General features: G+C 42.6%; 1 protein-coding gene across 3 annotated transcripts in view; it reads right to left on the bottom strand.

Moving 5' to 3' along the window:
- FNIP2 (folliculin interacting protein 2) overlaps window positions 1-20260 on the bottom strand; it is a 104940-nt gene that overhangs the window by 11390 nt on the left and 73290 nt on the right. For all 3 annotated transcript variants that reach the window (XM_077477125.1, XM_077477122.1, XM_077477123.1), the window contains 8 exons: window positions 18064-18199; window positions 16863-17064; window positions 11951-12039; window positions 9533-9679; window positions 8071-8240; window positions 6132-7386; window positions 5210-5366; window positions 1895-2095 (listed from right to left, as the gene is read on the bottom strand). In XM_077477125.1, the coding sequence (XP_077333251.1) occupies window positions 1895-2095; window positions 5210-5366; window positions 6132-7386; window positions 8071-8240; window positions 9533-9679; window positions 11951-12039; window positions 16863-17064; window positions 18064-18199 (2357 nt within the window). The remainder of the gene's footprint in view (window positions 1-1894; window positions 2096-5209; window positions 5367-6131; window positions 7387-8070; window positions 8241-9532; window positions 9680-11950; window positions 12040-16862; window positions 17065-18063; window positions 18200-20260) is intronic.

Raw genomic sequence — 20260 nt, 5'->3', positions numbered from 1 at the left:
GGGTTATAGTACAGGCACAACAAACAAGGGTGGATTTTATTGATGGCATTTTGAATGCAGAGATACCATGCCGAGATCCTAAAGGCCCATTGTTGTGCCATTCATCCACGACCATCACCTCATGTTGCAGCATGATAATGCACAGCCCCGTGTTGCAAAGATCTGTACACAATTCCTGGAAGCTGAAAACATCCCAGTTCTTGAATGCCCAGCATAATCACCGAACGTGTCACCCTTTGCATGTGTTTGGGATGCTCTGGATCTGTGTGTACGACAGCGTGTTCCAGTTCCTGACAATATCCAGCAACTTCACACAGCTATTGAAGAGGAAAGGACCAACATTCCAAAGGCCACAATCAACAACCTGATCAACTCTATGTGAAGGAGATGTCCTGCGCTGCGTGAGGCAAATGGTCACACCAGATACGACCCTCCCCCCCGACCCCCCAATACAGCAAAACTGCACATTTTAGAGTGGTCTTTTATTTTGGCCAGCCTAAGGCACACCTGTGCAACAATCCCGCTGTCTAATCAGCATCATGATATTCCACACGTGTGAGGTGGATGGATTATCTTGGCAAAAGAGAAGTGCTCACCAACACAGATTTAGATAGATTTGTGAACAATATTTGAAAGAAAAAAAATATGCCTTTTGTTTACATAGAAAAAGTTGTAGCTCTTTAAGTTCAGCTCATGATAAATAAGGGCAAACACAAAAAAGTGTTGCATTTATAATTTTGCTCAATATGTATTATATACTGGCAAAAGGTGGACTCTGTCCTAAGATGTGCCCATAACTGGACCCAGATACTCCAAGTGATGCGATGAGTTGGTTCCAGGGACAATTTCTGAAGCTTCAGAATCCACCCGAACCTCTAACTTCTGATCAGTTAGAGGTCTGCTATCCATCAGAGACCTCTTGACTGCCCCCCCAACTGGAGGTTATCCAAGCATTCTAAAACAGGGGATGCCAATAGAATACTACAGGGTTAACATTGCACCTCCAGTGCTGGCTCCAGAAGAGTGGCTGAAGAGCAGGTCCACAAATTAAGCATAGCGGCCACACAGCAAAGTACAGAATGCCTGTTGCAGCAAGAAAATGGGTACATGTACGTAGGCAGATTTGGTGAATTCCAACTGGAATTTCTAGACTCAAAATGTGAAGTGTTGAGAGGGAAGATGAGGGTAATGTGCCCTTTGGATTTAGGAACAGTGAACGGGCTGGAGTAAAACCCCTAGAACCATTCTGCCACAGGGACTGGAACAATGACCTTGACCCAGAATCTTCTGTTGTGGAAGATGGGTGCTTTTGACACTATCAGCATCCCTGATAATGTTTTTAAGAGATGGTCCAAAGAGACTGTGAAGGCCATGCAGACAGAATAAGGTCTCTCTCTCTCTATAAATTATATTAATATATATATATATATATATATATATATATATATAAATATATAAAACATTTCCAGGATGGCCAGGTAGCCTTCACAGGATGCATCTGTGAGGCCCTGCCTACATTAGCAGTGCCTCTAAAGACCAAGGAGTTCAATGTAGTTAAATGTAAGAGCTTTTTTTTTTTTTTTAAACGAAATCTTCAGATTTTCAATTAGACTGGCTACAGTAAACACGTGAATGACGCAGTGTTGTGAGTGAGAAAATAATTGGGGAATTGGAGTCAAAGCCTTGCATGACCCATGGTAAAAAGCTTAGCTGAAAGGGCAGAGCACCCAACCATACCTGATGGAAACAAACAGAACTCCGATGACAGGACAGACAGGTTTAAAACAAAGATAATAAAAACTGCAAATAAAGAAATCACATGACTCTAAAAATGGGTTAAGTTATACAGTTTCCATTGTACTGCAGAATGTCACCTCTATTGTCGGATACTTACAAATAAAGGCGGAGTTTTGAGTTTATACAGGTGTAAAATGGTCTGAATTAAGTTGCACACTTGATTAGACACCAAGACATCTGTGCCAAGTTTGGTGTTGTCCACAGTGGTCTTCTGGCTGCTGGCAACCTGGACACTCCATCGATCTGTATCCGCCACAATACACACAGCTTCTGCAAGAGGTTCATCCAACACAGGGTGCTAAAAGCAATGAAGAAAAAAAATAACAAACACACACATTACACACTGAATTGTATTATATATATGGGTCAGTGTTTTTTCAGGCAACCACAAATTGAAGAAGTAAAAAACCAAACCACCACGCGTTATATCAAACACTAATATTTAACCCCCATTTAAATTATCCTGAATTTATCCTTACCGATAATATTACAGGCAGAATATTCATACACCATGTGTTATGGTTATGTACCTTCAGACCATTGGGCACTGGCAAAGCATTAGAGGACATACCCCCTGGCTCTCTGTAAGCCCTCTGTTTTGAAGCAAGCAATAGAGAGTAGAACAAGGAATGGAAGGTAGGGTGGCTTGTGCCCTTTACTCCAAGATATGGAATTTACAGCCAAGTCTAAACTCCTCTATCTTAAATTTTACAATACATAACACAGGCAGAATATTCATAAATTATGAATATTACCCAAGAAATGAATAGGAAGGGTGGGTGACAATGGGGCAGACCGAACACTTCAGAGCCCATGTGAGAACCTTTTGACCAAATGCTCTATCAGCAGTTTGAAGTTGGGAGCCACCTAGATGCCTGGAGCAGCAGCTTGCTCAGCCTCTCAGCGAGTCACTGAAATCCTGAGCCAGCAGCTCCCTCCACAGCCCAGCCAACCAGTGAGAAAGGTCCATCACTTTTAGACACTAGCACATAACTAAGGACTCACAGGGTGGGGTAGGATTACTGGGAAGGCACCTAGGCGTGTGTCCTTTAAAGCTGATGAGCGTAAGTGTCACTTTTGGGTGGGACTCTGCTTTAAGATTCATTACATGTGCTTATAACACAATGTGTAAAACACGGCTTCCCACCTCTATTATAAAATTACAAGCACCATCTGTTTTATTAAATGGCAATGCCGATCCCAAGCCAAAGCAAAGCATGTCTGGTGGTTTTGGGTAGACTGGGGAGGGACAGACTTCCACATCCCTTTTGGGGAAAATGCACCAGTTTCTGTCCTGGGGTGACCACAGAAAATCAAGTAAATCTCCTACCACAGGGACAGAAATAGCAATCCTGCCAGCCTTCCCTACTGTACTTGATAAATTAGGATATTTTCTCTAATGGTTATGGAAACGGCAAGACCGTTAATTACAGGGGGGCGATCAAAGGGTTAAAGATGTTCCCTGGAGGGGTTTTCTAACTGAGGGACTGGATTCACTGGGAGGAAGAGAGAGCATAGATCGCGATTCAGCTTAGCTGAAACACAACCTCTCTTTTCCTCAACTAGAGAGCAGTGGTGTGCTTTGTTTACATCAGCACACAGCTGCTCCATCTATTATGAACGATTGGAGGGTCGCATCGGTAATCGCAGTTGCCAGACCCGCTGATTGGCTCCCACTGTGTCCAATAACAGCGGGAGTGGCACACATGCCGCCCCCCCCCCCCAAAACGCATGCACAAAATCACATACAGGTACATGATTGTGTGCACTCATGCTGCCCTGTCGCAGTAAATGTACGTGGGGTGGTTCGGAAGAGGTTAAAGTAACATTAAACCTTTTTTTGTTTGTTTGTTTTTTTTAAACAACAAACATACTTACATGCTCTGTGCAATGCTTTTTGTCATACCCAGGCTCACTTGCACAACAATAACACAACCAAAAAAACCTAGTTCCTTAAAATACCTAAATCTAGTAGTTACAAGTGGTACGCCAGTGAAGGCCAAGACGTACGGACATTCCAATTAGTCTAAAAAATCCTCCTCACAGACATCCTACAAAGCATGAGTCAAAAAAGGATAATGAGCATAAAAAGAGCGCAAACAGCCCCTCCCGATCCCAGATAACAGGAGCAGCATGCCATTACTGTAGGGTAGGCCACTAACGTCAACACCATATATTTAGCCAAACCCAACATAGTCTTGAATAAATCATCTGGGGAATCAACGTTAGTACTAGGGGAATCCATCCAAACATTCCGCACTTTCTGAAATTTCTTGGCACAGCCTCTGGATAAGTATGTAGTTTTATATAGCGGGAGGGCTGTATTACTCAAACGTTTCCACAAGTTAATTGATGGGGCAGAAGGTGATTTCCATCGTAGGACAATGGCTTTTCGAGCATAGTAAAGCAGTAGTCCTATGAGGGTTCTAACGGCCCAGCTATGGGCCAGAGGATTTACAAGTCCCAGTAAACATATGTCCACCGTAAGAGGGATTTGGATTATAGTGACTGCCAAAATAGTTGTAGTGACCCCAGTCCAAAGGGTTTCAAATCAATGAGCATTTCTAGAATACATGCAAGTCTGCTGCTGGTGAGGTACACCTCCAGCAGGCGTCTGGTATGGAGGAATAGCGTTTGTACAAGCGCATGGGTGTAAAATACACACTATGGATGATTTTAAATTGGACCTGGCCAAAACTAATTGAGAGAAGGAGCAATCTCACATTTCCTCCCAGTCCTCTGCGTCCCGAATGGGAAAGTCCATCACCCACTTAGCTCTAAGTGCATCTAGGACCATGTGCACATTGATAAGATTTTATATATGATAGACAAGGGCATGGGTAAAGAATCATCCCTGAGGTGTATAGAGCCACCTGAGAATTTTCAAATTCGGTATTAAAAAGGTGTGCCTGAGTTGCAGAAACCAAAATAAATGGTATTAGAGGTCGTATTTACGTTTTAGCTCATCAAAAGTTTGTAACCGGTCCCCCAGTACATATCTGACCCACATACTTGATACCCTTGAGTGTCCACACACTCGGGTCAGGTATTGACAAATTCTGATAACCTCAGATTATACCAGAGAGGGTTATGCAGCGAGATATGCCCAGGGGGCATAGGGTGTAGGGAATTAGCCGCTAACCATGCCTTCACAATGGTTTTCATGGCCACTGTCAAGGTAAAGGGGGCTCCATATCTATCTCTACTTCAGACTGTATGATTAAACAGACAGTGGATGCAGCATCCCTCATCTGTACCATTTGCAGTGCATCTGATTGTAGAGCCCTTCCTGGTAAAATCAGCCTATCCCAAGATCGCAGCTAATATCTGTCTAGATCTCAACCTGTCAAGAAAATTCCATAGCAAAACAAATCCCCTTATAATACCAGTTTAGTGTATAAACAGAACATACAAGTGTGGAGTGTGCCAGACTGGCTGTCAGGCACTGCTTCAGTTTTTCAGCACTGGCAATCCCATGAAGCACTAGGTCTGGCATATATGTGGAACAGTATCCTCCAAATAGAGACCTTCCAAAGTTCTTGACACTTGGACTGCTAATGACGTCTGACCTAAGGAATACAAGTTAAACATAAGCACTCTCAATTTCCATTACAAAAAAAAAAAAAAAAAACACAAACACATAACTGCTATGTATAAACGCTCTACATTGAATAAAAAATTTAAAACTACTACATAAATTAAAATATAAATAAATAAAAGACAGATAAGACCTATAGCACAAAGTAGTAGTGGTTGATTTACTTACTGGAGAGTTCAAAATCTGGTGCAGCTGTGCATGACAGCCAGTTTTTAACTTCAGCTTTTAGTTAAGCTTTGAAAAAACAAACCAAAAAAAAAAAAAAAAAAAAAAACTGGAAGCTGATTGGTTTCTATGCAGAGCTGCACCAGATTTTGCACGCTCCACTTTTAGTAAATCAATCAACCCCTTAGCGTAGGGATATGCAATTAGCGGACCTCCAGCTGTTGCAAAACTACAAGTTCCATCATGCCTCTGGGTATCATGCTTGTGGCTGTCTTGCTATGCCTCATGGGACTTGTAGTTCTGCAACAGCTGGAGGATCCACTAATTGCCTATCCCCGCCTTAGAGTCTAATAGCCCATATTATCCAGAAACGTCCACTATTCTGCCTGTCAACCTGACTGTCTGCAGTTACTGAATATCACAGTGCACTGTACCACACAATTCCAGAATTCTAACCCCAGTGATTCCTAAAAGACTCAGAAAATTAAGCAAACTTCAAAAATTATAAACTGTATATTAATATTTATAAAAGACGAAAACAGGAACAGTAATTTTCTGACGCTGTTCTTACCTGGGAAGTGGAAGTTCCACTTCAGCATCATGATCACCATGGTCCCAATTTTCTGAAATGATGTGACCAGCATTTGCTTCTTCATCACTCTGGCCGAGTGCACTGTCACAGCTCTCGTTCCTTGGAATGTCTCTCACTGCCCTGACTTCAGTCCTTATGCCTTGATCCCCACAGGGGACGATTAAAGAGGCTGTTTGACCAGAGAATATACCAGACCCTGCCTGTGCAGCATCAATCAAGTCCTTGCCATTCATACTTGTACCTGTACAGTTAGCTGCAGATAAATCACTAGAAGCAAAACATTTTTCGGATAATAAGGGGTGAGGTGGAAGGCTGTCTACTGTATTTGTTTGAATACTATTACCCTCCACAAAATATTCATCAAATATACTAGAACCTTCCTCACAAGATGGAATTCGTGAGCACAAAATCTTTTTTCTGTGAGCAGCAAGTGTGCGATTAGGTGCAGATGATGGCTGTATGCAGTCAGATCGCAGCGATTGAACATTTCCCTCCAGGTCCTTTCTGTACAGTTCCACATCGCTGTCTGGAGAGGGGGAAGATCCCATTTTAAATGTCACCTTCTGTGGTGGAGAAGATTCACCTCTTCCATCAGCAGACAGAATTTCCTTTGCCCAGTCTGTCAGTTTCACTGAAGTATCCATGTCACTATATTTGTTGGCCCAGTGCTTTCCTTTAGCTTGGGATGTTATAGGCTGTGAAATAAGTGAATTTTCTACATTATAGACTGGAGTTCTTGTGACTGAAACCAAAGTTTCCACTTTGGCCTCTTTAATTAGGGTTGTATTTTCTCTGCAAGAGCAGACGTTAATCGCTGAAGATTCATTGCTAGCTTGTCCTGATGGTGCTTGGTTGTCACTTTCTACTTTCTCACCGTTCACCTTTAATAAAAGGTCAGAAGCCTCAGATCCAATCGTTTTTATAGGACACGCTGACCCTGCATTAGAAGGTAGCGAAGGAGAGACCAGAGCAGATTCATTGTTTAGAGTCACAAACACATATTCTGATTCTTCCACTTCTCCTTTCTCCAAAGAGGTTGTGACATTGCTGCCCTGTACCACTTGTTCGCCTCTCTTTAAGACCCTGTCCCTCACCAAACGATTTTCCTGTAGTTCTGAGCAGCGGATGAAATAGGTGAGGATGTACAGAATGCGCTGGACTAAGTCCTTGCGTTTCCCAACCACAACAGTTCTAGTCATTCTAACTGGTGATCCGATAGCCCCGTAAAGGTCTCCTATAGGACAAAAACAGATAAAAATGTTGGTATTTTTTAAATCTAAATTTGACAAAATACAGTAGCAGACAGTGGTATATTCTTTAACATAAAAAGAACAGTGGGGTTGATTTGCTAAAACTGCAAAATCTGCTTTAGTTCTGCGTAGAAACCAATCAGCTTTCAGGATTTTTTTTCCAAAGCTTAAAAGGGGTTGTAAAGGTAAATGTTTTTTCACCTTAATGCATTCTATGCATTAAGGTGAAAAAACATCTGACAGTCCCGGCGCCCCCAGCCCCCCCGTTTTAATTACCTCACCCCTCGAAAGTCCCGCGCTCGTCCCCCCCCCACGGGAGCGTCACGGGAGCGCGCCCGCAGTTGCTTCTCACCATGCAAGCTCCCTTGCATGAACGTGAGAAACACCTGCAGGAGGAAGCCGAGACAGCCGCCGAGGGACCCCAGAAGACCAGGTTCGGGGCCACTCTGTGCAAAACGAGCTGCACAGTGGAGGCAAGTATAACATGTTTGTTATTTTATTTTTTTTAATTCGCTTTACAATCCCTTTAATTGAACAAGCTGAAGTTAGAAGCCGATTGGCTACAAAAGCACAGTTGCACCAGATTTTGGACTTCCAGTTTTAGTAAATCAAACCCAACAGAGTCAATACGTCAAATGCCTTCTTCCCTCTATGTGAGCAATACTCACCAAGTTGTGCCCAAAGAGGATTATACGGATGTGATTTGGCCAGCAGACTGACAGACTGAGACGTGTGCTTTTCACTGAAAGACTTTATAGGAGGATGGTCATTTGGCATCACAGTAGGAACCCATGCCAAGTGGTAAGTTAAAACTGCAGTGAGAAGTGCTGCAAAAAACCTAAAGGAAAAAAAATAAAATATAAAAGTGTGTTCAGCCACATTAAGTCAAAGCCAAAAATGGCAGCAACCACATTATATCTTATAATACAAACTAACGGGCACTGTCCCAACCTATAACTGGCCTTTGCTGCAAGGAGCACATGGAAGGACAACGCATGCAAAACAAAACCAAAGAAAATTCCCAGTCAACTGATCAGCCAGCCTGCAACCACCCGAGTTAACCTGTCTAACAGTTTTCATTGTGCATCTACTATGGAGGCTCTTAAAAACGTAGTTAGGACTGCGGATAATAATGGGGCGCCTTGTGACGGCCTCCGCAACTTACTCATGTATTTGCAAATGTGTGCAAACTAAACCCCTGTTTTTAAACACAAACTGTTAAATCAGGTAGTTGGTTGCAGGCTGGCAAGTTGAGCTGGGAACATTCTTTGGTTTTGTATTACATCCTATAAACCCAAGAACTTGGTGAGGTGGTGCAATCACAGAAGGTCCTTCAAAGCCAAAATGGAAGGAAAGCAAATAAAACTCTAAAATTTTAAAATGTTAAATGTCGGCCGAGCGGAAGTGAGCGTTTCGCTCCATAACGTGCAAAAACATGTTTCACCTTGATAGAAAAAATAAAAAATAAATGTATGAACCTGTTAAAAAGCACAGCTGTGTCACAGAATTCACAGATCCTGCTTTCTGAACTACAGAGGCGCTGAGAGGTGATTCAGGCAGCAGAGTCACTAGAGGAAACCCAAACTGCAGGCAGCAAGGTACCATGGGATATGTAGTCCTTAGAGAATTAAGAGTAAACAGCAGTGAAAAATCTGCAAAGCATGCAGGGAATCCAGGGAGCTGTGAAGAGTGTTTGCAGCAGATAGGAAGCACTTACAACATGAAAGGAGATTTTTCAAGCAAGCTTATGTTGGATTGTCCGAAACTATTGTTGGTATTGCAATTATAATGCTGATGAGATGCCAATATTTCTTGCTAGCTGCTTGGAACACGGATACTCCCTCATAATTGTTATACTCAAGGGCTGGTATCCGGCACTATGAAGCACATTTGTCCGATTAGGTGTTCTCCGTTGAGGAAAACTATGTTATAATATAATATGTACATACACACAACTTGGCTGACTACAAAATGGTGTTGCAAGGTGTTAAGGGCAGCCTTCCATTTTTGCAAAAACAGGACAAAGAACACCATGGTCATTGAACAAATACGAAGACCATTTTCACCATTTGCTGTGTACACCGGCCAAAGAAGCGTTTACAAATAACCAGAGGCGAAGTATGTACTTACTGGTTCTTGTTAAGTTGCTCAATTAGGTAGGTCAGCTCTTTCAGAAAATGCTGGCAAAGCTGACCTTTCTCAGTAGTGCTGGACATCATGGTAAGCCACACTGGTTCAGCAATGCGAGGGGCACAGTACAGATTCCAGATGGTCTCCCTAATAATACACAAAAGCAATTTAAAGCCCTCAACAGCATTTCAGTTATACCCACGTATAAATCTATATACATAAAAACCCCAATAAAAAAAAAAATAAAAAAATTGGATTTTTGGATTACCTCGAAGATCATTTTTGGAGTACATCTCAGGACACATGGCATATTCGTATCCATTATGATAGGGATATGCTGCCACTTTAAAAAAAAACACACACAAAAACACACACTTAAGCATAACCCCTCCCAACTCAACACAAGAAGGGTGGGATCCCAGTATCCTGTGATGTACTCCGAGAAGGATTTTACAGGTAAAATAAAAATCCTATTTTCTCTATCTAACGTCACAGAACATAGGGGAATCCTTCACTAGGGTACATATTTCTCAAAGAACTGAATATGAGGGGAGGGCACACGGCAACAAGTCAAGAGACCCAAAAAAACAAAACAGGTTAGAGCCTCACACAGCTGCCTGCAAGACCTGCTGACCAGAGTTCACATCTGCTGTGGCCCAAACATCCAGACCAGGTAAAACTTCATAAAAAGTATGAACCGACCAGGTAGGTCCACCAAGGACAGCAAATGTCCCCTCACCCAAGCGAGTGGGGGCATGCCTTCACTACCAGGACTTTTTAACAGAGGTTTAGAAATTAAGGTCTTTTTGCGGAGATGGGACAGAGGCTTTGGTTTAGAGCAGGGGTCTCAAACTGGCCGCCCTCCAGCTGTTGCGGAACTACAAGTTCCATCATGCCTCTGCCTATGGGAGTCATGCCTGTAACTGTCCGTCTTGCTATGCCTCATGGGAATTGTAGTTCTGCAACAGCTGGAGGTCCACCAGTTTGAGACTCCTGGTTTAGAACCTGAGGCCTATGATTGACAAAAGCAGAAGGGCATGTAGGTTTTTGTACTGCAAAGTTTCAACTTCTTACGCTGCAACAAGGTACTCTTGCGTAAAGGCCAAGGCAGATCCAGACAAAGATTTTTCGGCTTCATTCGACCTGCTCATAACAAGGCAGCTCTGTAGACCAATACTTAGTAACTGTAAAGTCTTGTTTTTTTTTTATAGAAAAAGGACAAACAGTTTATACTTACCTTCTCTGTTGCAGTGGAAATAAACAGAACAGCCTAGATCCTCTTCTTGGGTCCCTCTTCCACTCTCCTGGCCCCTACCTCCTGTCGAGTGCCCCCACAGCTAGCAGCTTGCTATGGGGGCACCTGAGCCGACTCAGTTTCCTGGAATTGATAGCATTAACCCGTGCAGTGTCCATTCAGACATGGGGATGCGGTCCGGGCCCACCCCCTCTGTCCTGATTGGCTGACTGACTTTGATTGACAGCAGCGGGAGCCAATGGCGCTGTTGCCGGGTCTCAGCCAATCTGGAAAGAGAGTCTCGGACGTCCGAGACACACGTGGACATCGTTGGACAGAGATGGGGCTCAGGTAAGTATTAGGGGAGCTGCTACACACAGAAGGTTTTTAATCTTATTGCATAGAATGCATTAAAGGGAAAAAAAAAAAAACACACACACACACACACACACACACACACACACCTGACTTTACAACCCCTTTAAGCCATAAGATTCTGCACATGTGTACAGATAAGACTCCCAAATGAGAAGGCCATTAAATGGAGTCTAAAATGCGTCCACTGAGAAGATAAGGGTATGGTAAAAATCTTCCAGGTCATCTGCCTGGCTCAGCCTGTGTGTGGTCTGGGTCTCTATTCCATCATCTGACACACCCACACCTTGAGGGCTTGACACACTCGTATAGGTGCAATCGCAAGCTGCAATACCTGGTACACACATTCAAGTTTCTTTAGTTCAAAATAAAAAATAGGATTGCCGTACTAAGTGAAGTTAACGCAGAGATCTCTCCCGCTGCCCCCCCCCAGAAAACACTAACACACTAGTCAGCGCTCCTACTAATATTTTTCACAATATTAAAATAAGTGTTAATGACTCAAACCGATTTGGTGTTACAACAACTTGACTTAATACTATGATGCTACCTAACAAAGATACAATCATAGCATGTTGATTTCAGTGTTTTTTTCAGTGATAGCACAATATTACACAGATAGAAAAAGACTGAAACAATATCAATGAATTAGAATGCCAAAACTCATGAAGTCATAGCTATATTATAGGAATATTGCATTACAGTAGCTAAGAGTTATGTAGGATCAACATGATCAAAAAAAAAAAAATTTGATGCAAGGACCCTTTTAATATATACAACAGCTTAATACTAAAATTTTAAGACCCTACCTGAACTGTGCCAAAGCCTCCATGATCTGACTGAGATAGACTTGCACCCGCTGACTTGAATCAGTAATCTTTCTGCATGAGATCATAGCCTGTAGAGAAAAAAGAAGAAAAAAAAAGGCGTTACTACAATTTCAAGGACAATCCTGTAACATAATGTGAAATACAAACAAAATACACATAACCTATTGTATTCTGACAACAGAGGAGTCCCCCTGTCAGGATACAATAGTACAGCAGAGGATTCCTTCATCCACCTCAAACATGTGGATGGGAGAATCTTAGGTTTCAGTGGAAAAAACAATCCAACTTAGGCCAGCTTTACTTGTACTGTACAGGGCACGGGAATTTATTCTTAGAGCAAGGGACGTCCTCAAGCAATAAATTGAGGGGTGAGCAACAAGGAAGCCAAGATCGCAACAAGCACACATGAAAAACACAAAGTCAATGGACCCAAACAGACAGATGACATCAGAAGAAAAAGACAGACAAAAGCAGGAAACAGTAGAGGCTCAAAAATAAACACTGGTTTGAAAATGTGCACAGAAAAACAGGCACTGGCCCTGCAACCCATGAGAAGGTTGCTAGATAAGGAACCCAAGAACCCCAACCTCTTGGGGAATGGGTTCAAGTAGGGAAAGAGGGACTCATTCTCTGAAGTCAGAAACCCTGAAAGAAAAGTCAAATTAAGCACCCAGCCAGGTGGAAAAGGAGGAAAGATCCCCATAGAGGGACTGCCCTATAGGGAACAGAAAAGGGGTCAATTGGCAAGGGAATACAGGATGGAATGCCACCATAAGATGGTCTTGACATACAGTACATTCTTGACAGGGTTATAAATCTCAAGGACAATAGACACTAGTAGACTAAAAGGTCTTTAGACAGGAAGTGATCCCCTATATAACCCCTCCCATACAGGAAGTACTTCAGTTTTGTAGCAAGCACTGAAACCTCAAAAAGAGGGGAGGGACCTCTATGTCTCATGATGTACTCAAAGAAAAGTATTTTATAGGCAAGTATGACAAAAAAAATCCTATTTTCTTTTTCATAGATCATGGGACACAGAGTTAGACTAATATTCATTACCTACTGGGACATCACAGAGCAATAGTCTTGAGGGGAGGGAGACACCCTGCCAAAAAATAGCCATCAGACCTTATATGGCAGTCCGCAGTATACTGCGGCTGAAAGCTGAATCCTTGGCTGCTCGAAAATCCACATGATAAAAGTTTGTGACCGTATGCACTGAAGACCAGGTAGCAGCCTTACAAATCTGAGCCACAGATACCTGATGGCGAAAAGCCCAGGAGGTTCCTACACCCCTGATAAAATGAGCTCTTACCCTAAAAAGGGAGGAGCTTTATGTTTCAGACCATAGGCCTGAATGACCAATTGATGGACCCAATTGGCAATGGAAGACTAGGAAGCTGCCTGCCCCTTCTTGGGTCCTTTTGGTAAAACAAAAAAAGGAGTCTGATCCTTGGATCTCCGCAGATCTAGACAAATAAACCTTGACTGCCCGGACAATGTTCAAAGAATGCAGACGTCTCTTCTGCCAAACTAGGCTGAGAGAAAAAGGGAAGGCAAAATAACGTCCTGATTTAAATGAAAGGCTGACACCACTTTTGGCAAAAAGGATGGAACAGGTCATAACACGACCCTGTCATGGTGAAGTATCAAGTATGGTTCCCTGCATGAAAGGGCTGCCGACTCCGGTACCCTTCTAGCCGAGGTGATGGCCATCAGGAAGTCTAGCTTGACAGTAAGTCTAATGGAATTTCCTTGATAGGCTCAAATGTTTTTTTCTGTAACACACACAGCACCAAGTTCAAGTACCAAGGACACATAGGTGACCTAATGGGGGGGAAGCAAACAAGTTGCTCCCCCTGCATAAAGGTTCGGACCAGTGAATGGAAGGCTAAAGGCCTTTGAAAGAATCCTAATAGGGCCAAAACTTGACCTCTGAGCCAATTTGGATTTCCACAGCTGACTGTAGAAAAGAGAATTATCCCAATCACGTATTTCCGAGGATGACATTTTTTTGGCTTCACACCAAGCAATACAAGTCTCCCAGACCTTAGGATAGATCTTCCTAGTGACAGCTTTTCTAGCATTCACTAGGGTAGACACCACTGGTCCCAAGATGTCACGGTCCTTTAACACCCTGGCTTCAATAGCCATGTCCAATCTAGAGACTGTAAATTGTGGTGGAACATAAGACCTTGAGACAGTAGATCGGGACGATACGTCTCACAATCTCTGGGAACCAGGGCCTTCCGGGCCAGGCTGGTGCCACCAGAATGACTGGAACCCCCTCTCTCTGAATCCTGTCTAACAGATGTGGAAGGAGAGGGATCAGTGGGAAAGCATAACCCAGGGAGTACTGGCTCCATAGAACTACCAGAACATCTGTCCGACTGCCAAAGGATCTCTTGTTCGGGACACAAACTGCTGTAGCTTTGCCAGTTGGTCGACCTCTGGCCATCCCCAACATTGGCAACTTTCCTGGAACACCCCAGGGTGTAGGGACCGTTCTCCTGGGCAGATCTGCTGGAGGCTGAGATAATATGCCTTCCAGTTCTCTACTTCTGGGATATGGACTGCCAATAGAATCGGCACATGTCCATCTGCCCAGGCTAGTATGTGGCTCACCTCCTTCAGAACTGAACGACTCCTGGTACTGCTTTGGTGGTTTATATAGGCCACTGCAATGGCATTGTCAGACTAAACCCTGATAGGGCAGTCCTGAAGCTCCACCGTCCAGGACCGATGGGCCAGTCGTACTGCTCGTAATTCCAGGACATTGATGGGCAGGATCTGTTCTGTCCTCGACCATTTCCCCTGAGAGACTGACATCTGTAGTCAGTACTCTCCAGTTATTGTGAGGAAGGATCTCCCTGTTTGCAGGTTCTGATCCTGCAATCACCAGTTTAGGCTTAAGTGTGCCCAAGGTGATGAGGACATTGGATAATCTAGGGTTTGTCCTCTCCTGTTCCAAGCCAACAAGATGTCTTGTTGTGGAGGCCTGTAATGGAACTGAGCATAGGGCACCGCTTCAAAGGAGGATACCACCCTCCCTAGAAGACTCATACAGAGCTGAATGGAGAGTTGTCTGGTACCCCTTTTCTGACGCACCTGATCCTTCAGGGCACAGATCCTTGTGGATGGCAAGAATACTCTTGCTTGGACCATATTTAGGATCAGACCTAAATACTTTAGACTCTAAACTGGTCTCAAGGTTGACTTTTCGGTATTTATGATCCAGCCCAAGCTTTCGAAATACTGAACTGTACAGGTTATGCTCTATTCTAGAGCCTGTAGTGGCTGATCTCTGAGCAGGAGGTCGTCCAGATACCCAAGCACCAAGATCCCTTGGGCCCTTAAAAAAACCCAGTATTGCTGCTAGGACCTTTGTGAACACCCGGGGAGCTGTAGCAAGCCCTAAGGGTAGAGCCACAAACTGAAAATGATGTTCCCCTACTGCAAATCACAACAACCTCTGAGGAGGTTGAAAGATAGGCAAATGTAAATACGAGTCCTTTATATTGATGGAGGCTAGAAAGTCTTCAATCTGGAGTGAGGCGAGTGCTGCACGCAGCACTCAAAACTCGCTGCAAACACTGCAGGGCAGCCCTGCTGTTGTGGGGTTCAGTTAAGATCTGCAGATGTACACTGAGGGTAGCCAATCAGGAAACTGCTAGTGAGCCATAAAGCAATAAGCAGTCTGATCTCGATAGAATCCAATAACCTAAAAAGGTATTGACACATAACCCATGGTCTAAGCCCTTGTACACACGGTCGGAGAATCCGTCGGAATGTGTCCTATCGGACCGTGTTGTCGGATAATCCAACTGTGTGGTATGCATCGGACTGCTTCCGTCGGAATATCCGTCGGACCCAATTTTCCAACATGTTGGAAATATTTCCCGACCAACTGGTTCGATCGGACATACTCCGATCATGTGTAGAGAATTTTGATCGGACCAAGTGCCACGCATGCTCAGATCAAATTCCTACATCAAAGCTATTGGCTACTAGCCTGAACGTAGTCCCATCGTAACGAAATTACGTCATCACTTTGTGAATGATCCCATTTTTCGACAACTTAGTCCGACCGTGTGTATGCAACAATTTTGGACAAGATCCGACGGACAAAATCTGACGGATTTGGTTGTCGAAATCTCCGATCGTGTGTACAGGGGCTAAGAATCAACTCCTATGTTATGCACTGTACAATTAAGATATTACATTATTTTTATGTTTAGGAGAAAATTCCCCAGCAAACATACAAGATTGAATTATTGAGCAATTAATCTTCTACTCCCATGACATTCTATGAAGGAGATCATTAGTACTTCCGTGGTATGACAAGACTGACACTCTTAACCCATTGCAATAGCAGAACTTCTATACACATCAGTGGTATTTATGGGAGATGTGCACACATACATTTTGCTGCAACTGCCGCTACAATGCATACACATGACAAGCATTCCTAATAAGCATGTTGCTTAGACAGCCATACTTTGCTTGCAAACAGAATGGAGGGCTGTAATACTGCTCATACATTGCCATTTTTGAGCAACCCGAATAAAAATTAGGAGCTGCTAAAATAATGTCACTTGGCAATATGGTGTGCAACAATGATGCAGATGTGACCCTCTAAGTGGACTAATGATGCATTTTCCACACTGGTATGTTTTGCTTTCTGACAAGGTTGCACCCATTACATTAGAAGGTCAAGGTGGTAGAGTAATCAAATTCTTGCCAAGTGCACACAAATCTGTTTTTTTCTTCAAACATGTTAAGCAACGCAACACGATATACTCCTGACAGCATTCATAATCCACTTTACACCCAGCTACTGCCTGAATCCCAAAGTTCTGCATTACAGTATAGGGGCTATATGCATTACCTTTTCTATAGAGGATTTTAGTTTGTTTATGTGGGATTCAAACAAAGGAAAGTGGGAGAAAAAGAAGTCCTGGAAATTCTTCTGTGCTTCCTCCTCTTTAGACAAAGAAAAGAGGATGCTGATCGCAATCTTCTTGCGGCCAATCATTGCTGGGTTTGAAGTGTAACTCTCATCCGCCATACTAAAAGTTTCTTCTGTTGACCTGCAAACCAGATTATTTAGAAAAGGTTATAGGAGACACCAACACATTTTTCTTTTAAATCACCAAAAGGAATATACTAGGAGTACATTTGCCCATGGATGTAAATTATTCTACTGATAAAGCATTGGCAAGGTTTACTTTAAAAACGATACTGACAGCCAAATGAAATATGCTACTTTTCTAATAGTGAAGTAGTCTATAGCAAGCGATGGAATACACAGTTGTCCAAGGAAGGCCAGACTAAACTATTCTGGGAATATTATTCGCAGACCATACACTGACAAACTGAATACTGTATATCCAAGTGCAATTGTAGGGGGATCAGTTTTTGAAGCGATATTTGGAACCAGAGTTGTGGGTGCATTTCTGTTTTCTTTGATCTTTTCAAAAAGATCTTGCTGCATAATTTTAAGAGTGGTGTTAGATTAAAAATGTACATATTAGATAAGGTTTAGGGGCTATGATAAGTGTGGGCGATTGGATTATGAGTCAGATTAAGTAAAGGGTACGTTTAAAAGCATACGTTAAGGTTTTGGTTTAGGAATAGGGTCCTCTATGAAACCATTAAGTTAATGTAATCCTCTTCCATTCTATATATGTGGCATGCAGTGGGTTAACAGACAGGGATGCAGGAAGGAAAATTAGCTTTCGCTGCCTATTTACATGCTCTGCTCATGTAGTGTGTTCACTGCAAAGGGAGGCATGTGAGCCATTTGCCAGGTTACCAGATCACATCCAATATACCAGGTCAAACCTGGCAGGGATCCCTTTGTTAAATTGAAACTAGTACAGGTACTTTCATAATTAACTGTGAAATAAAAATTAGCCCAGATCTGAAGCAGGTCTAGCATTGTTGCATGCCACTTGTGCCAGTTTTCTGTAGTATCATAAATAGGACAGAGAAAGCTTTGCCAATACCCCCAAATGGGTGCATCATCCAACAAGACAGGATACAGAAGGGTTGATGAAAAAAAATAAAAAAAAAATAAAATAAATTACCATCTTGGAACCACCCCATTTTCTAGACTGGTGATTTGACTTCTCAACAATCGCCGCTGATAGCTGCTGGCATAGTTACTTGAAAATGATGTACTTGGTGAAGGAAGAGGGGTAATCAGAAGACTGCTTAGAGATGCTGCAACAAAAGGTCAAGAAAAAAGGAAACATTTGTTAGGTGTATATACAGCTGTTATAGAATAAAACCGGTGTTTAAAATAATTATATTGCAGATGTGATAATTTTGCTTTATAGTTGAAGTATAACAAGGGAATTAAAATCCAAAACACCCGGTTGAAAAATCTTTGCCGGTTTTAGAACTTTTAAAAAATCCAAAACAGTGCAGACCAATCCACGTGCTGTTAACATTGATTAATTTGTTTCCGAAGTTAAATATAACAAGTGCTCAAAATAAACAAACAAAATGTAATCAACCATGCAATACTCCTAGTCTCTGGTGCCCAACATGTGGCCAGCATGCAGCCCATGAGTCCACTATCTGTTTGCAACTGTAAGCACTTTGCAGAGAGTCATCTGGGTGCTGGACATATCAGTATTTCAGCAACTGGCCCTAAAGTCAACAGCATACTGTCAGGTGGAGGGATTTCTGCCCAACAGTACAATGATAGGAAGAGAGGGAAAGATTCTGGCATGGAGAGGAGCAGCAGTAAGAAAAAGCTCCGGAAACTGTGCCACTGTATTGTAATGACCAAGACACAAAATAAATAAATAAAATTAAAAACACACGCACCACAACAACACAACGATTTAAACAGCAAACAAGACCACCTACAGGATAAGTAGCAAGCATCAGAAAGTATCCAAGACTGACAGATTCCAGCAGAAAAGAAACACGCAAAGACCATCCTGCCACAACATATGGGCGTATACACAGTTGTGCTCATAAGTTTACATAGCCGACAGAATTTATGATTTCTTGGCGCCATTTTCAGAGAATATGAATGATGGCACAAACTTTTCTTTCATTCGTGGTTAGGGTTTGGCTGAAGCCATTTATTATCAATCAACTGTGTTTACTCTTTTTTTGGGGGGGGGGGGGGGCACCAATCAAAGGTCCGCCCAGCCTCTCCATGGTCCTCGCACTCACTGTATAATATATATATATATATATATATAATATACATATATACATACATATACATACACACACACACACACACACACACACACAGCAGATGAGAAGAGACAAATGGAATTAGGAGGGTCTACACTGGAAAGCAATGTAAATATAGATATAGGTATGGCATCTACATACAGATCTCAAACACAAAGTGTCTGAACCCATGCAAATATGGTCTTTGACTGAGATTGTGCTAGTTGTCAAGTAGGTTTATAAAATATTGACTAAAATCTTATTGAAATCAAAAGCAATAGCTATAGTGACAATCATTCATAATTCAATTTGTCCGGTGTAATTTGCTCATTGGATGATATATATATATATATGCCTTTGGATCCAAAGTAAATGATACAGACTTCGAAACAAAGATTGTGACATTGACATACAAATCCTGAAGAAAACAGACCCAGGCACAGGAAGAATCAGTAGTATCTACTGGTTACAGAATGCTCTGTCCCTGTCCAGAAAGATACAAACATGTTTAGGAGGAATATTAATCTGGTATAAGGGGGAGACTATATGGCTTCTGGTGGAAACATACCTAATGGGTTCTGCAAATTACTGTCATGAGTCAATTCAGACACAACGAAACAGCTATGACTGTACAAATAAGTGCGGAACAATGCTGAATTTGTGTTGAAGTCTAATGCTGTGTACACGGACGGTCTTTGACAGCAAAGGTCAGACGGAATGAGTCGGATAATTCGACAGTGTGTGGGCTTCATCAGACCTTTGCTGTCGAAAAAAATCAGACGGACTTTAGATTTAGAACATGTTTCAAATCTTTCCGACGGATTCGAGTACGGTCTAAAAATCCGTTAGTCTGTATGCTAATCCAAAACCAACGCTAGGGCAGCTATTGGCTACTGGCTATGGACTTTCTTATTCTAGTCCAGTCGTGCGTCCTCGTGGTCGAATCTGTCGGACTTTGGTGTGATTGTGTGTGTCCAAGTCCGTTGAAAGTCTGTCGGGAAGACCGTTGGACCTAGTCTGCCGGAAAGTCGTCATGTTGTACACTGCATTAGGCTCTACATTCTCAACAGCTGCACCTAGGCAGAC

The sequence above is a fragment of the Lithobates pipiens genome, unplaced genomic scaffold, assembly GCF_037356315.1.
Source record: "Lithobates pipiens isolate NorthernLeopardFrog02 unplaced genomic scaffold, aLitPip1_a1.2 Scaffold_13, whole genome shotgun sequence".
In the NCBI taxonomy this organism is placed as follows: Eukaryota; Metazoa; Chordata; class Amphibia; order Anura; family Ranidae; genus Lithobates; species Lithobates pipiens.
This window is presented reverse-complemented; position numbering and strand designations above follow the sequence as displayed.